The sequence below is a fragment of the Pipistrellus kuhlii genome, unplaced genomic scaffold (assembly GCF_014108245.1).
Source record: "Pipistrellus kuhlii isolate mPipKuh1 unplaced genomic scaffold, mPipKuh1.p scaffold_m20_p_9, whole genome shotgun sequence".
Lineage (NCBI taxonomy): Eukaryota > Metazoa > Chordata > Mammalia > Chiroptera > Vespertilionidae > Pipistrellus > Pipistrellus kuhlii.
Genome location: NW_023425595.1, coordinates 35,863,690 through 35,877,191, shown reverse-complemented (window position 1 = coordinate 35,877,191; position 13,502 = coordinate 35,863,690). Strand labels below are relative to the sequence as shown.

At 63.3% G+C, this 13,502-nt stretch overlaps 1 protein-coding gene across 2 annotated transcripts in view; it reads right to left on the bottom strand.

Moving 5' to 3' along the window:
- MYO7A (myosin VIIA) overlaps positions 1–13,502 on the bottom strand; it is an 82,970-nt gene that overhangs the window by 48,915 nt on the left and 20,553 nt on the right. For both annotated transcript variants that reach the window (XM_045577413.1, XM_036428526.2), the window contains exons 4-12: positions 11,393–11,545; positions 5,920–6,104; positions 5,280–5,401; positions 5,057–5,199; positions 4,699–4,812; positions 3,911–4,064; positions 2,402–2,478; positions 1,657–1,776; positions 806–948 (exon numbers count right to left, since the gene is read on the bottom strand). In XM_045577413.1, the coding sequence (XP_045433369.1) occupies positions 806–948; positions 1,657–1,776; positions 2,402–2,478; positions 3,911–4,064; positions 4,699–4,812; positions 5,057–5,199; positions 5,280–5,401; positions 5,920–6,104; positions 11,393–11,545 (1,211 nt within the window). The remainder of the gene's footprint in view (positions 1–805; positions 949–1,656; positions 1,777–2,401; positions 2,479–3,910; positions 4,065–4,698; positions 4,813–5,056; positions 5,200–5,279; positions 5,402–5,919; positions 6,105–11,392; positions 11,546–13,502) is intronic.

Genomic DNA, 13,502 nt, shown 5'->3' with positions numbered 1-13,502 from the left:
CCACTCAGTGAGTCAGAGGGAGGGAGAGGTAAAGCCAGGCCCGGGGCTCGGACCCTCCCCTGCATGGCCAGGCCCCGGGGAGGGCGGACAGCTGGGCTCCAGCCCCAGGCAGAGCACTCGCTGGAGGGGAAGAGCCGAGGCGGGGAGGGGGCCCAGGAGGAGAGGCCCAATGTCAGCGGGCTGGGGAGGGGCTGGGAGATTTGGAAGCAGAGCCCCGACAGCTGACATCTCTGAGCCACCAGCTCAGCGCCCGCCCGGCGACACCCCGTGAATTCCACCTGGGCGTTTCGGCGGGCGCGGGGAGGGCTTCGAGTCCTCCAGACTCCACAGGAGCGGAAGGGACTTGCCAGGGGTCACGCAGCCAGGAAGCGGGGCAGGGCCGGCCGGCTGCCTGCCACCTGGGCCTGCTCCAGCCGCCTGCCCGCACGGCCCCCCAAGAGTGCGGGCCTCCGAGTGTGGCCAAGACCCCCCATCTCAGCCTGGGCTCAGGACCAGCCTCACTTGCCTCTGGGCACCTTGCAGCTGGGCACAGGCCGGTGGGCAGCAGGGCCTGGAGTGTCCTGGACGATATAAGAGCCTCCCCCCTCCCCACCACCACCCCCTCCTCGCTGGCCTCAGCTGGCCCCGGGGGACTGGAGGGGGCGGGGAGGAAGGGGAGAGGGCCCACAGGGACGACTGGAGTCACATTTCCCAGCAGCCTGGGTGTGTGTGTGTGCGCGGCCGACCAATGCAGCCTGAAGGGAGAGACGTGACCGTCCTGTCTGTGTGGTGGGAGGAAAGCCCGCAGAGCCCCACTGCTTGCTACCTGTTGACGGCGAAGTTCTCGAACCCGAAGATGTCCAGGAGGCCGATGGACCGGCGGGAGTTCTGCACGTCCTGGGAGGGGGGCTTGTAGATGGCGGCGTTGATCTTGTCCACGATCCACACGAAGAGCCGCCCGTAGATCCCCTGAGAGGCAGGCAGGGCGGCGGCGTCAGCTCCGGCCCCGCCACCGCCTCCCGGGGGACAGGCCTCCCTCCGGCCCCTCCCGCGGGGCAGCACGCTCTGACCCCCCACGCCTTCACTCACGCCGTCCCCCTGCCCCGAGCACCCTTCTCTGCTTGGACAATTCCTACTGGTGTTTCAAAGCTCCCCAGGAAGCCCTCCCCGACCTCAGGGTGCGGGGACCCCTCCTTTGACCCCCATGTCTCCGCCCATCTCTGTCTCCCCATCAGCTCTGGATGCCAGGAGGGGCCCCGAGCCCAGCACAGGGCCTGGAGCAGGGACAGCAGGGGTGAGGGTGGAAGCAGGCAGGACTCGGCACCCTGGCCACCCAGCCCAGCCTTCCTTGGTTGTCTTCTCTGGAGAGACCAGAGAGGGCAGGGCGCCCCTGGCTGGGAGAGTAGCACAGCAGAGAGAGTGCCAAAGGGTGCCCCCGGGGCTGGAGAGCACAGCAGGTCAGGTCAGAGGGCCTGAGGGGACCAGCGCGGGCAGGGCCTCTGGGGGCCCAACCCCCAGGCCCTTGTGGGATACAGCCCAAGGCAGCCAGGGGCTGGAGCCTGGGTCCAAGGGCAGGTCGGGTCACGGCCCAGAGGCACACCAGCTCCGTGGACCCCTCGGCTCCCGCCCGTCCGCCGGGGGAGGGAGGGGAGAGCAGGGGCCCCCCCCACAAGCCACCTTGACGAAGGCGTCGCGGACGTCCAGCGCCTGCTCCCGGCTGAGCGGGGTGGACACCGTCTCGCCGCGGGTGATGAGGGTGCGGCTGGTCAGGCAGTTCATCAGGTCCGGGGGGTTCACCTGGGAGGGTGACACCAGGAGCTCACCCAGCCACCTGCCGGCCAGACCCTCCCTGGAACTCCCACCGCACCCAGAACCCCTCCCTCCTCACAGCCAGGCCTCCCTCAGACTGTTCCCGCCACAGAGAATGCCCTTCCCGGACCCTGCAGCCAATCCTCCCCAACCGCCCACCCCCCAGCGCTGCGGGAGGGAGGGACCTGCTCTCTGCCGGCCCCTGCCTGCTCCCCCCCCCCCACCCCCCAGCATGTTAACCTGCCCTTCCCAGCACTGGCTCTCGCTCTGGCTTTATTCATCGCCGTCTTCCCGCCCAGGGCTGAGCCCAGCGTTTGCTAAAAGACTGACAGGCTGATTCCCTCGGGGCCCCCACCCCCTGGTCCCCCAAGTCCCTGCTGCTCCCAGGACCCACTGGGCTAAGCCAGGCTCTGGGCTCTGCTCCGCCTAGGGGCCGGCGCCCGGCACAGAGCCTGGGCAGCGTGGCTTCTCCGTGCCGAATTCCTGGAACTTGCCCAAGCAGAGGTCCCAGCTCCTCGGGCCCCACATGCTGAGCCCCTGGGCCTGGAGTCAGAACTGTCTCCGCTCTGAGAGAAGCAGAAACAGCCGAGGGGACGGGAGACCGGGCACTGACCTCGAGCAGGGATGCAGCGGTGGCCAGGGACGGGGAGAAGAGCACCTCGCACGCATCCAGGTTTTCAAATGTCCTGGCTGTCAGCAGCAAGAGGGCACAGCGTCAGGCAGGGAGGGCGGCACGGGGCGGAGGGGGCAGTCTGAGGGGACCGATGCCACGCCTGAGCTCAGGGGGCCGCCCTGTCCACGGAGGACACCATACTCCGATTTAAAGCTTCGCTGTCTGGTCTGTGTACGTTGGATGAAAGTTCTCATCATGAACGATGGGCACCAGGAGCTTAGAAACCGTGTGTATCCAACACCTGGCTCTCCGCCTGGCACCCGGGTATCCGACAGGGGCAGTCATGCCTCCCCCGCCCCCCAGCCTTCACTCTAGACTCCCGGGACCATCGGTGGCTCCTCTGAGACAGGTTCTGTGACCGTGCTTGGCTCGGTGCCTGGTGCTCTCTGTCCTTCCCCCAATGCTTCCCCAGGCCTCAGAGACTCTGCCGGTGCGCTCTTCCCTCATCTCTGAGACTTTTCTTAAGGGATCGTTTTGAGAGAGAGGAACATGGATTTGTTTTTCAATGTATTTATGCATTTCTCTTGGTCTTTTAAGACTCACTAGACTGTGAGCTTCTCAGAGCTGGGATTCTTCATTCATTCACCACACACTTCCCAAGAGCTCAGGCTCTTACTCAGTCGAGGGACCGTGTTGGGCACCAAGGGCCAGGGCAAAGTGGCACTCGGCGCCTGCCTTAGAGGGCCACCTCCCAGCCTGGCACACAGTAGGTGGCCAGGGAGTGTTAGATGAGTGAACATATTCTCTTTCCTAGCTTTCCCCTTTTCTGAAGATGGCCGTTTAATCACTCATACCTCAGTATGAATTAATTCAAACACTGACTCCCTCTCTAAGACACCTGGCCTTAAAGAAGAAACCAAATTTGGAAGTGGTTTTTAAAGGGCCACCAGGGCCCTAGCCAGTTTGGCTCAGTGGATAGAGTGTCGGCCAGCAGACTAAGGGTCCCAGGTTAGATTCTGGTCAAGGGCACGTGCCTGGATTCTAGGCTCAATCCCCAGTAGGGGGTACGCAGGAGGCAGCTGATCAATGACTCTCTCTCTCTCTCCCTCTCTGAAATCAATATATATAGATAGATATAGATATAAATATAGATATAGATATAGATATAATTTAGATATAGACATAGACATAGACAAAGACATAGATATAGATATATAGATATAACTTAGATATAGACATAGACATAGACATAGACATAGATATAGATATAGATATCACCAATAGTCATCTCCCCACCCCCCATTGCACATCTCTCTAGGGGAATTCCAGCACAGATCACCACCCCTGAGGCTAGGGGACCAGTTCAAATCACCCACAGGCGGATTCTCCCGCAGAAGGCACATGCTGAGATGGAATCGGAGCCCCCAGCCCCCCCTGGACGGTGAGGTGTCCTGCAGCCCTAGGACCCAGCTCGGGGTTGGGAGGTGGGGGTCCGCTGAGGCCCCTCACCCTCGTACTGCAGGTTGCCGAGGTGCAGGATGGAGGCCAGGAGCTTGGAGATCTCCCAGTTCTCCGTGTCAGTGAACATGAGCACCTTCATGGCCGAGCGGATGTTGGCATACTCCTGGCTGTCCTCGCGGCCCTCGCAGGTTGTGCAGTTGCCCTGGTGGGCAGGAGGGGCAGTGAGTGAAGGGGCACAGGGGGCCCTCGCTGCCCAGCCATGCAGCCTGGCTCGGGGCACCGACCGCACCTCACGGGCACTGTGACTCCCAGGAAGACACATCTTCGCCTGGAGCCCTGGGCACCCCTTTCCCATGAGTGAGAGAGGCTGGGTCACTAACACTAGACCTGGCCCAGCCCCCTGCCTGGCAGGCACAGCGCCAAGGCCCTGCCATGCTCCCCTCCACCCATGGACACCCACCCTCAGGGACTTGAACCCCCAACCGGATGCATCCTGGGGTGGAAGGAGCATTGGCAGGGCCTGCCCCATGGTGTGTGCCTGTGTGTGTGTGTGTGTGTGTGTGTGTGTGCGTGCGTGTGTGTCCCTGGGTCTGGCATGTCTACATGCATAAGGTGCGTCTGTGGGGAGAATTAGTCTAGATGTGCTTGCAGGCAGGTGTGCACCCAAGTGGGGAGCAGGCCTAGGGCACACACAAGCCCGGCGTGGGCTGGGGCTGGGGCAGCGAGAGGATGGGAGAAGGCCCCCGTGGAAATTCCCGCCCGCCCGGCCTGGAGCTGGTGGCTGCCCCCGACCTCCCTGGGATGGCACCCCCTCCCCGATCCCCACCGGGCCTCACCATAGCCAAGTAGTTGTAGTCGGTGGCCTGGCCCAGGCCCAGCTTCCTCTTCTGGTCCTCGCTCATGCCCTCCAGCATGCAGTAGAACACGTGGTAGTTCCTCTCGTCCGGCGCCTGCAAACGGGGACAGGAGTTGGAGCAGGAGCGCGGGAGCAGGCCGCCAGGAGCCATTAGGAAGCTTGCTGTCTGAACAGGTGGCTTCCAGGGGAACAGCTCCCTGGGGGCTCCATGGCGGGTGCCGGGCCTGCGAGCAGGCCGCAGCCTGGGGACGGCGGAGGCTATTGGGACGCGTAGCCCCCACGCGGCACTGCGGCCGGGGTTCCGGGCGGGACCGCCCCGGCCCCGGGCCCGGGCCCACCTGGCGGCAGACGCGCGACTTCTCCAGCAGGTACTGCTCGATCTTGGCGCCCTCGATGGCGCCCCGCTTGTTGAAGTGGATGTCGATGTACTTCCCGAAGCGGCTGGAGTTGTCGTTGCGGATGGTCTTGGCGTTCCCGAAGGCTTCAGGGTGGGCAGAGGGTCACGGGCACGGTCAGCCCCCGCCTGGCCGCCCGGCCCTCCCCGGAGGCCCCTGGCCCTACCTTCCAGGATGGGGGTGGCCTCCAGCACCTGCTGCTCGATCCACGAGTGCTGCCCGCTGATGGCCGCCAGGAACTGCAGGATCAGCTTCGTGCTCTCCGTCTTCCCTGCCCCGGACTCCCCACTGCAGGGGCCCCCCGGAGAGAGGCAGGGCCTGTCACGGCCTGTGCTGTCCCCCTCCCCACAGCGCTCCAGCCCAAGCTGCTTCCCCCACGAGCCCTCCCCCGCCTGTGTGACGGGCTGACAACACAGACCTCCCACGACTGGGCAGGCTGGAGGAGCTCACTGCTCTGCCACAACCAGAGGCTGCTTTCCTTCCCCTTCAGGCAGGCATGCACACCCCTCCCCCCCACTTGCCACATGGCATGGCACGTATGAGACACTGGGTCATGCTCTGTCCTTTTACCCTCTGCCCAAGTAAGAACAGGATCCTGAGCTCTCAACGGACCATAACGTACTAGGAGCCAGCAGCAGGTAAGGTTGGCCTCAAAAAGCTAACAGGAGCTTTGGTCGCATTAATAGAGATCTAAGGCCTGGGAAAGGGGAGGTGATTCTCTGTAGGAGGAGGAGACATCAGCAGGAGCCCATAGTGAGTGCTCTCGGGGTTAAGCCTGGACCGCCACACGGGGGCGGGCTGCCCACCTGATGATGCAGCACTGGTCGCGGCTGTTCCGCTTCATGTTGAAGTAGCAGTTGTCGGCAATGGCGAAGATGTGCGGGGGCATCTCCCCGATCTTCTTGTTGGTGTACTGGCGGATGTGCTCCGGCGAGTAGATGGAGAGCAGCTGGTAGGGGTTCACTGCCACCAGGATGGAGCCCGTGTATGTCTGTGGGCAACAAAGACCAGGGAGCTCTGCCTCCAGAAGGCCCTCGGGTTCTGTCTGCTCCGTCCCTCTGGCTGTGGAGCCACCTGGCTCTGGGGTCAGAATCCTGCCTCCCTGTGATCTGGGGGCGGGTCTTCAGACCAGCCCTGGGCCTGGCTCAGGGGAGGTGTCTGGGACATTTGATGAAGGGAGGAGAGAAGTGAGGAGAGAGGGAGAAAGGGTCTCTGAGCCTTGATTTCTTTGTCTTGATCTGTAAAATGGGCACAAATCAGCTGTTTATGAAAATGAAAGACAATTCATAGCACACTGGAGGGACGCCTCAGAAGCTGGCTCCCACCTTCGCCCCCCCAACCCTGCAGCCCACACTTTTATTTTATTTAATTTTTATTTTTTAAAATACATTTTATTGATTTTTTTACAGAGAGGAAGAGAGAGAGATAGAGAGCTAGAAACATCGATGCAAGAGAAACACCAACCAGCTGCCTCCTGCACACCCCTTACTGGGGATGTGCCTGCAACCAATGTACATGCCCTTGACCGGAATCGAACCTGGGACCTTTCAGTCCGCAGACCGACGCTCTGTCCACTGAGCCAGACCAGTTTCAGCTGCAGCCCGCACCTTTAGAGTGGAATTCTAAGCTGGACCTTTCTGGAACAGAGGGAGTGGAGCCAGGCTCGGGAGCAGAAGGGGCGGGGGGGTGTGGTGGGCCCGGTGGGCCAGGTCCCTGCAGCACTCTCTGTGGGCTCCTCACTCAGTGCACAGCACGGCCACCTGTGCAGAACATCCTGCTGTTGGCCTGGCCCTGCCCTCAGGGGACCACAAGCTGCCAGAACACAGGGAAGCACCAGGGCTACTTCTCCCTCCTCCGCCCTCCCACCCAGCCCGGCTTTAAAAGGGGTGGGCAACATCTCCCTCCCAGGCTGTGGTAAGGCCAAAGGGCATAACCCGGTGCAGAGCGGCTGCCAATGACGCCACCTTCCTCTCTCCTCACACCCCTTCAAACACGACGCCCACCCGCCTGGCCCTGATGGCCACGTGGCGTGAGGCTGGCTCCGGCAGAGCCTGCTCTGGGGCACGCGGGAGGCTGACAGCCCAGCCTGGGGGCGGGGGAGGGAGAGCCTGGGGCTCTGGGGGCTCAAGGACCCCGTGAATCCCTCGAGGTCGGAGGTGAGGGGGAGCAGGTCTCTCGGAAAATCGGGCATGGAAGCACGAAAGGGCATGATCTTTGGAGAAAGGCCGCCCGGCAGCTGAGGGCAGAGGGACGGCTGCAGCAGAGGCCACGGGCAGAGAGGGTATTTCAGACCTAAGAGCCGGTCCGTGGCCGGGTAGGGGCAGGGGCAATGGCAGAGGCCCCGGCTTGCTGAGACCCCGGGAGCACCTTCCTGGGGCCCCGCCCCTCCTCCCACAGGACCCGCCCCTCCTCCCACAGGACCCGCCCCTCCTCCCACAGGACCCGCCCCTCCTCCCACAGGGCCCCGCCCCTCCTCCCACAGGGTCCCGCCCCTCCTCCCACAGGGTCCCGCTCCTCCTCCCACAGGCCCCGCCCCTCCTCTCACAGGACCCGCCCCTCCTCCCACAGGACCCCCCCCCTGGCCTCTCCGCTGGGCCTTCCTGAGCGCCAGGCCCTCAGTCCCCTGCCTCCTGCATGTCCCCACTGATGCCCACCGGCCTGTCCAGACCAGACCTCCTCTCCCTTCCAAGCGGCTCCTGCTCAGCCCCCTGCTCTGCCAACATGCCACCCCCTCCCTCCACCAGGCAGAGCAGGGCCCCGGGGGGAGCTCCCTCCTCACCTCTCGCTCCTGCATGCAGCCCACCTCTCTCCATCCGCGTGGCCACCCCCTGCTGGCCAAGCACCTCCCCAGAGAGGGGCAGGGCCTGTCACAGTCTGTGTTGTCCCCCTCCTCGCAGCCCTCCCCGTCTGTGTGTTGGGCTGACCACACAGACTGGGCAGGCCGGAGGAGCTCATTGCTCTGCCACACCCAGAGGCTTCTTTCCTTCCCCTTCATGCAGACATGCACCTCCTTCCTCCCAGCACTCCCCCTGTGGGAGCGCACTGATCGCCAGGGGGCAGCTCCTGCATTGAGCATCTGCCCCCTGGAGGTCAGTGTGTGTCACAGCGACCAGTCAATCCACCAGTCATTCCACTGGTCCTCGCTGTTCAGTCCATTTGCACATTAGGGCTTTATTATATAGGATACACATATACAGTCAGCCCTGTATGTCCGCAGATTCCCCATCTATGGATTTAACCAACCGCGAGAAAACGATACGTTGTTGCTAACATACTATGCAGTTGGCCAATGATGGTTGGGTCTAAACTGAACATGTGTAGACTTTCTTCCTTGTCATTATTCCCTAAACAACAACAACTGCTTACATTGTATTAGGTGTATCAGAGGTGATTTAAAGCCGTGGTCGCCAACCAGGGGTCCATGGACCACTCACTGGTGGTCGGTGAGGTCTGAAAGTTGGCGACCGCCGACTTAAGTATACAGGAGGGGGCGCCTGGGTTATCTGCAAGCACCACACCTTGTTCTACGAGGGATTTGAGCATCCGGGGATTTGGGCATTGACTGGTGGTGCCGGCCCCAGTCCCCTGTGTACACTGGAGGATGGACTGGAAATTAACCGCCGTGGTTCTCTGCGTGGCAGAAGGAAAACGTTATAATCTGAGGCACGTAGACCCACTTCAAAATAAGGAACAAAAACAAGGCCCCTTCCTTCGGGAGAGGACCCTCCCCCGCAGGAGGGCGAGGACGCCCCGCCTGACGGGAAGGTCCCCGCTGGGCGCAGGACTCCGCACGTCCACACTGCCTCCCCTCGCCTCCGCAGGAGGCCGCTGAGCAGTGCGGTCACGTTCCCTCTCAGAAGGGAGAACCGAGCCTCCGAGGAGGAGAGGGACTTGGAGATCACACACACGGCAGATAAGCAGGGAGTGGGGTGAGCAGGGGACCTGGGCCCAGAGCCCCAGCTCCCGCTTTCCCACCTGGACATCCCCAAATCCCGGGATGCAGGGGTCGGGGGGGGGGGGAACGGTGGAGCTGGCAGAGGGCGGAGTAGAAGAAGCACGAGGCTCGCCACTGCCAGCTTGAGACCAGGCCCGCCTGCCCGTCTCTGGGCCTCAGTGCCCGTCCAACCCCACAGCTCTCAGCACTGCCTCCGAGCCCTCTGGCCCCTCTCTCCAAGAGTCCACAGTCAGCAGACAGGGAATGCCCACTTGCCCAGTGCGGGTCTCCTGCTCAAAGTCTCCAGTAATAAAACCTGCCCTGTGGGGCTGGGGGCCGGGCTGGAGGACAGATAAGGGCTATTCCCGAGCTCCAGCACAGCACACAGAGTCCCTAAGGGCCTCCAGGTCCCCAGGGAGAGATCGGGGGGCCTCCCTGGGGCCAGAGATACCCGCCAGGAGACGTGGCGGGAATCCATTTTACCTCAAGCTCCGCCTCCTCCAGGAAGCCCTCAGGCCTGCCAGCCTGCAGCCTCTGCCTTAGCAGCCCAGGAATACCCCGACGCAGCCTGGGGCACGCACAGCTCCCCAGTCACAGAGGTGCCCACCCACGAGTCTGCTCATTGCACCAGAGGGAAGGCTGCGGCCAGAGTGGCAGGGACTCCGCAGAGGCCGCTTGCCAAGACGTGGGTCCAGGCCTCTGTTCAACTTCAGGACGTCCTGGGTCCCTGTCAGCCCTGCCACCCGTTCCCTGCAGAACCCAGGGACAGCCCCCGGCCTCCGGGCCACCCACTGAGAGATGGCTAGGTGTCCTCGGGGGGCCCTCTGCTATTGGGGCCCCCGGGCTGACTGTGGCCTGGGGACCGCCGTCCCTCGGGCCCCTGGGGGCAGGCCAGCCGGCGCGGGCCAGCCCAGGGCGGACGGTCAGGGACAGGGTGTGCCCCGCTCGAGGCCGTGAGCCGCCGGTAACCTGAGGAAATCCTGGGTGTGCGGGACGGTGCCCAAGTGGCCAGGGGTTGCCATGGTGAGGGGCAGGTACGGTTTCTGAGTGGGACGGCGGCCCAGCTGCTTCTTCAGAGCCCTGCCCTCCTCCTCCATCACCTCCTCCATCACCCACCCCGTCACAGAGTCCAGGAAACTCCCTTGAACCCCGCAGTTCCTGAGCACGACCTCCCAGACCCCCAGAATCCGGGGCCTGTGGATGAGAGGGCCGGGGCCTTCCAGGGGCCACGGCTTGGTCTTCTGACCAGACCTCTGAAGGAAGGGGCTCCATCCCCTGGTTCCCCTCCCTGCCTCCCGATCCTCACCCAGGAGAGGGGTCAGAAAGGTTACTAGAGACTCTTCCCATGAGGCAAAGGTTTTCTGGAGAACCTGTGACCTCTGGGACTGTTTTCTCTGACCCCTAGCCAGCCTACTGAAGGACACCATGTCCAGCTGCTTTCTCCGCCAGCTGCCAGCCCATCACAAACGGGATTCACTGACCCGGGGCTCTGATGGTTCCCACCCACCGCAGCCCTTGGCAATCCCGTTTTCGCCGTTTTCCTTGATTCCGTCTACTAGCCAACTCCCTCCCAATTTTGCAGACACACTGGTTGCTCCCGTGGGCCTCCACCAAATGACTAACTCCAAGCCTCAGACTGGTTCTCAGCCGTGGTCTGCAGGGTCCACGGTGGAGCCCCTCCCGGGGGGGGGGCACAGCCTCCCGGCTGGAGGGTGGGTCAGGAAATGGCTCTGGCAGTGACCTCGGGCGGGTGGGCACCCCCTGCTGCATCCACCCCCTGCATCCACGGCAGCCCTGGACTTTCTCCCCTCCCTCCCCGGTGTCCACCTGCCGTCCAGGGAGAGGAGTGTGTGTGGGGGGGGGGGGGCTCTGCCAACGACGGGGTGCAGACTCCAGTGGGCCCTCGGGGGGAATGTCTGGCCTTGACTCGAGTTCTAGCCCCACGCCCTGTCCGTGATTGCCGCTTGCTGTGCCTGCACCAGGGGAGGACTCCGAGGGCCCAGACACAGCCTCTCCTCGGGAGGCACCAGCGTGGGGAGGGTGGCAGAGGGCCTCCCAGCAGCTCCGGGGCCACAGGGGACCGGCCCCTCGGCCGGAGAGCTCCTCGCTGCCATTCCTCAGGGACAGCCCCTGGCTCCCCTTCACGGTCCTGACAACCGGAGCGACGCCGTGCCGCTCACTCACCGGGCATGGTCCTGCTCCGGCGGCACATGAGCTGTGGTGCAAGCAGCCCCCTTCCCGAACCACAGACCACACGGCCCCAAAGAGAGGCTGAGCCAGCCCAGGGACGCCGGGCCAGGCCGGGCCGGGCCGGGGCGGGGAGGGGGGCGGGCGGCGGCACTCACGTAGATGAGGTGGTCCCGGTAGCGGATGAGCAGGTTGCGCAGGATGCCGGCCTCGTTGAGGTCCCCCAGGCGGATCATGTCCTCCACGCCGTGCACCGACGTGGGGTGCATGGGCTTGATGTGCGGGGCCTTCTGCGGGGTGATCCAGTGTTCCTGCGGAGGCACGGGGGCTGTGTCCAGGGGCGCTCCTGCACCCCAGGCTGCGCTCCGCGGGGGGAAGGCCCTGGGCAGGGGGGAACCCCAGTCCGTGCGACCCCGCTAAGGGTTTTGTTCTCCTTCCCCAGCCGAACGCCATCCGTACTAATGTGCGAGTCTATGACGGTGGTTGGCAGACTCATTCATTAACAGAGCCAAACATCAACAGGACAACGATCGACATTTCTTTGGAGAGCCAGATTTTTTTAAACGTAAACTTCTTCTAACGCCACTTCTCCAACATAGACTCCAACACCAGGCCGTGGTGTTTTTGTGGAAGAGCCACACTCAAGGGGCCAAAGAGCCGCATGTGGCTCGCGAGCTGCAGTTTGCCAACCACGGGTCTATGAGGGAGGTACTGTCCGCCCCCAACCCCCATGGGTCTCTTCCCCCCCCCCCCCCTCTTAGGGCTTCTCCGGACAGACCTAAGAGGAAGGCAGGCCGGGACTCTGGGCCCGTAAGGTTGTTATAAAGGGGGTGAGGGTCCCCAGTCACGCTGCGGGATGGAATGAAAAGCGTAATACGTGGAGTAAGCCTCGGCTTCCAGTCTAGACTCCGGTAAACAAATGCACAAAAAGCACTTTCAGAGAGTCCCAGGGATAAAGCAACAGGCACGGAGCATGGAGAGCCACCGGGGGTGCGACGTTGACAACGTGGTCAGGGGCCACCTCTCCGAGGCGGTGATAGCTACGCTCAGGCCTGAATGATAAGAAAGGGGCCCGGTAAGATGTGGGAGTCCCCGCGAGAGGAAATCCCAGGTCCAGGGAACGGCAACAGCACAGGCTCTGAGGGTGGAGGAGGGCGGCAGCCGTGGAGACGGGGGGAAGTGGGCTCATTGGGGGTGTATTTCACTGGCTTGATGCACGGAGAGCGAGCTGGGGGACGGGGAACGGGGTGGGGGTGGGGCACTTTCATTTCTGAGCTGAAGCAGAAACTACGACAGAGGCTGCCCTCTAGCTCCCCCTCCTCTTCCCTGCAATATTCCCTGCTGCCACCAGGTGGCAGACGATGGAGCATCTGGCCAACAGCATTGACTCCCAACAAACTTGCAAAGCCCAGGTTTCCTCCCAGCGCTGGAAGCCTCCCCCTGCCCCCCCACCCCCGTCCCCTCACCCTTCTGCCTCCCCCTAGTCTCCAGCACCTTCTCCTCACAGTCCCAGCCCTCCAGGGAAGTGAGCCTGACCTGTGCCCTGGGGTGTTAAGCCCCCCACAGACTTCTGGGGCCCCCTCCCTCCTCCCAAATGCCAGAGCCCTGGGAGCTCAGGACCTGGCGGGAACCTGACTTTGGGGAGGGGGTGAAGAGGAGCCTCCGCCACCTTCCAGCTCAAGCCTCCAACTTGCTGAGCAAGTGTGAGGGCCATGTCATGACTCTCCTCCAGGTCCCCCCCCCCCCCCCCCCCCGGAGAACCAGCCCCTGCGGCTAGATGCTAGCAGGAATCTGGGCAGCCCCATCCCCGCCCCCCGCCCCCGCCCCTCACCCCATCCTATCTCACCCCAATCCAACTGGCCACCACTCCTACCCCTTCAATCCTCTACAGCGCCCTCCTCGCCAAACTCAAGCCCCTAAGCTGACCCAGACACCAGCTCTCACCTGGTCCCTGCCCCTGCTGCCCTCCACCTCCCCTCCAGTCCTTCCGTCCCACCCCAACCCCTGGCGTTTCCTCAGGCACCAGTCTGGTCCGACTGCTCGGGGCTTTCGGACCTTCTCTGACTCCCCCACACACATGCTCCTCAGCCTGGTGATCAGGGGCCAGCGGGAGCTCCAGTGACCTCTGTGCTTCCAGGCCAGGGGAGGCTGGTGTCCACGTCCCCAAGAACTCCTGTGACTGGCCCGTGCTGTCCCCTCTGCCTTCTTCCCATCAGCCTTTGAGGCTCAGTTCAGATGCTCCCCAGTTCCCAAAGCCTCCATGACACG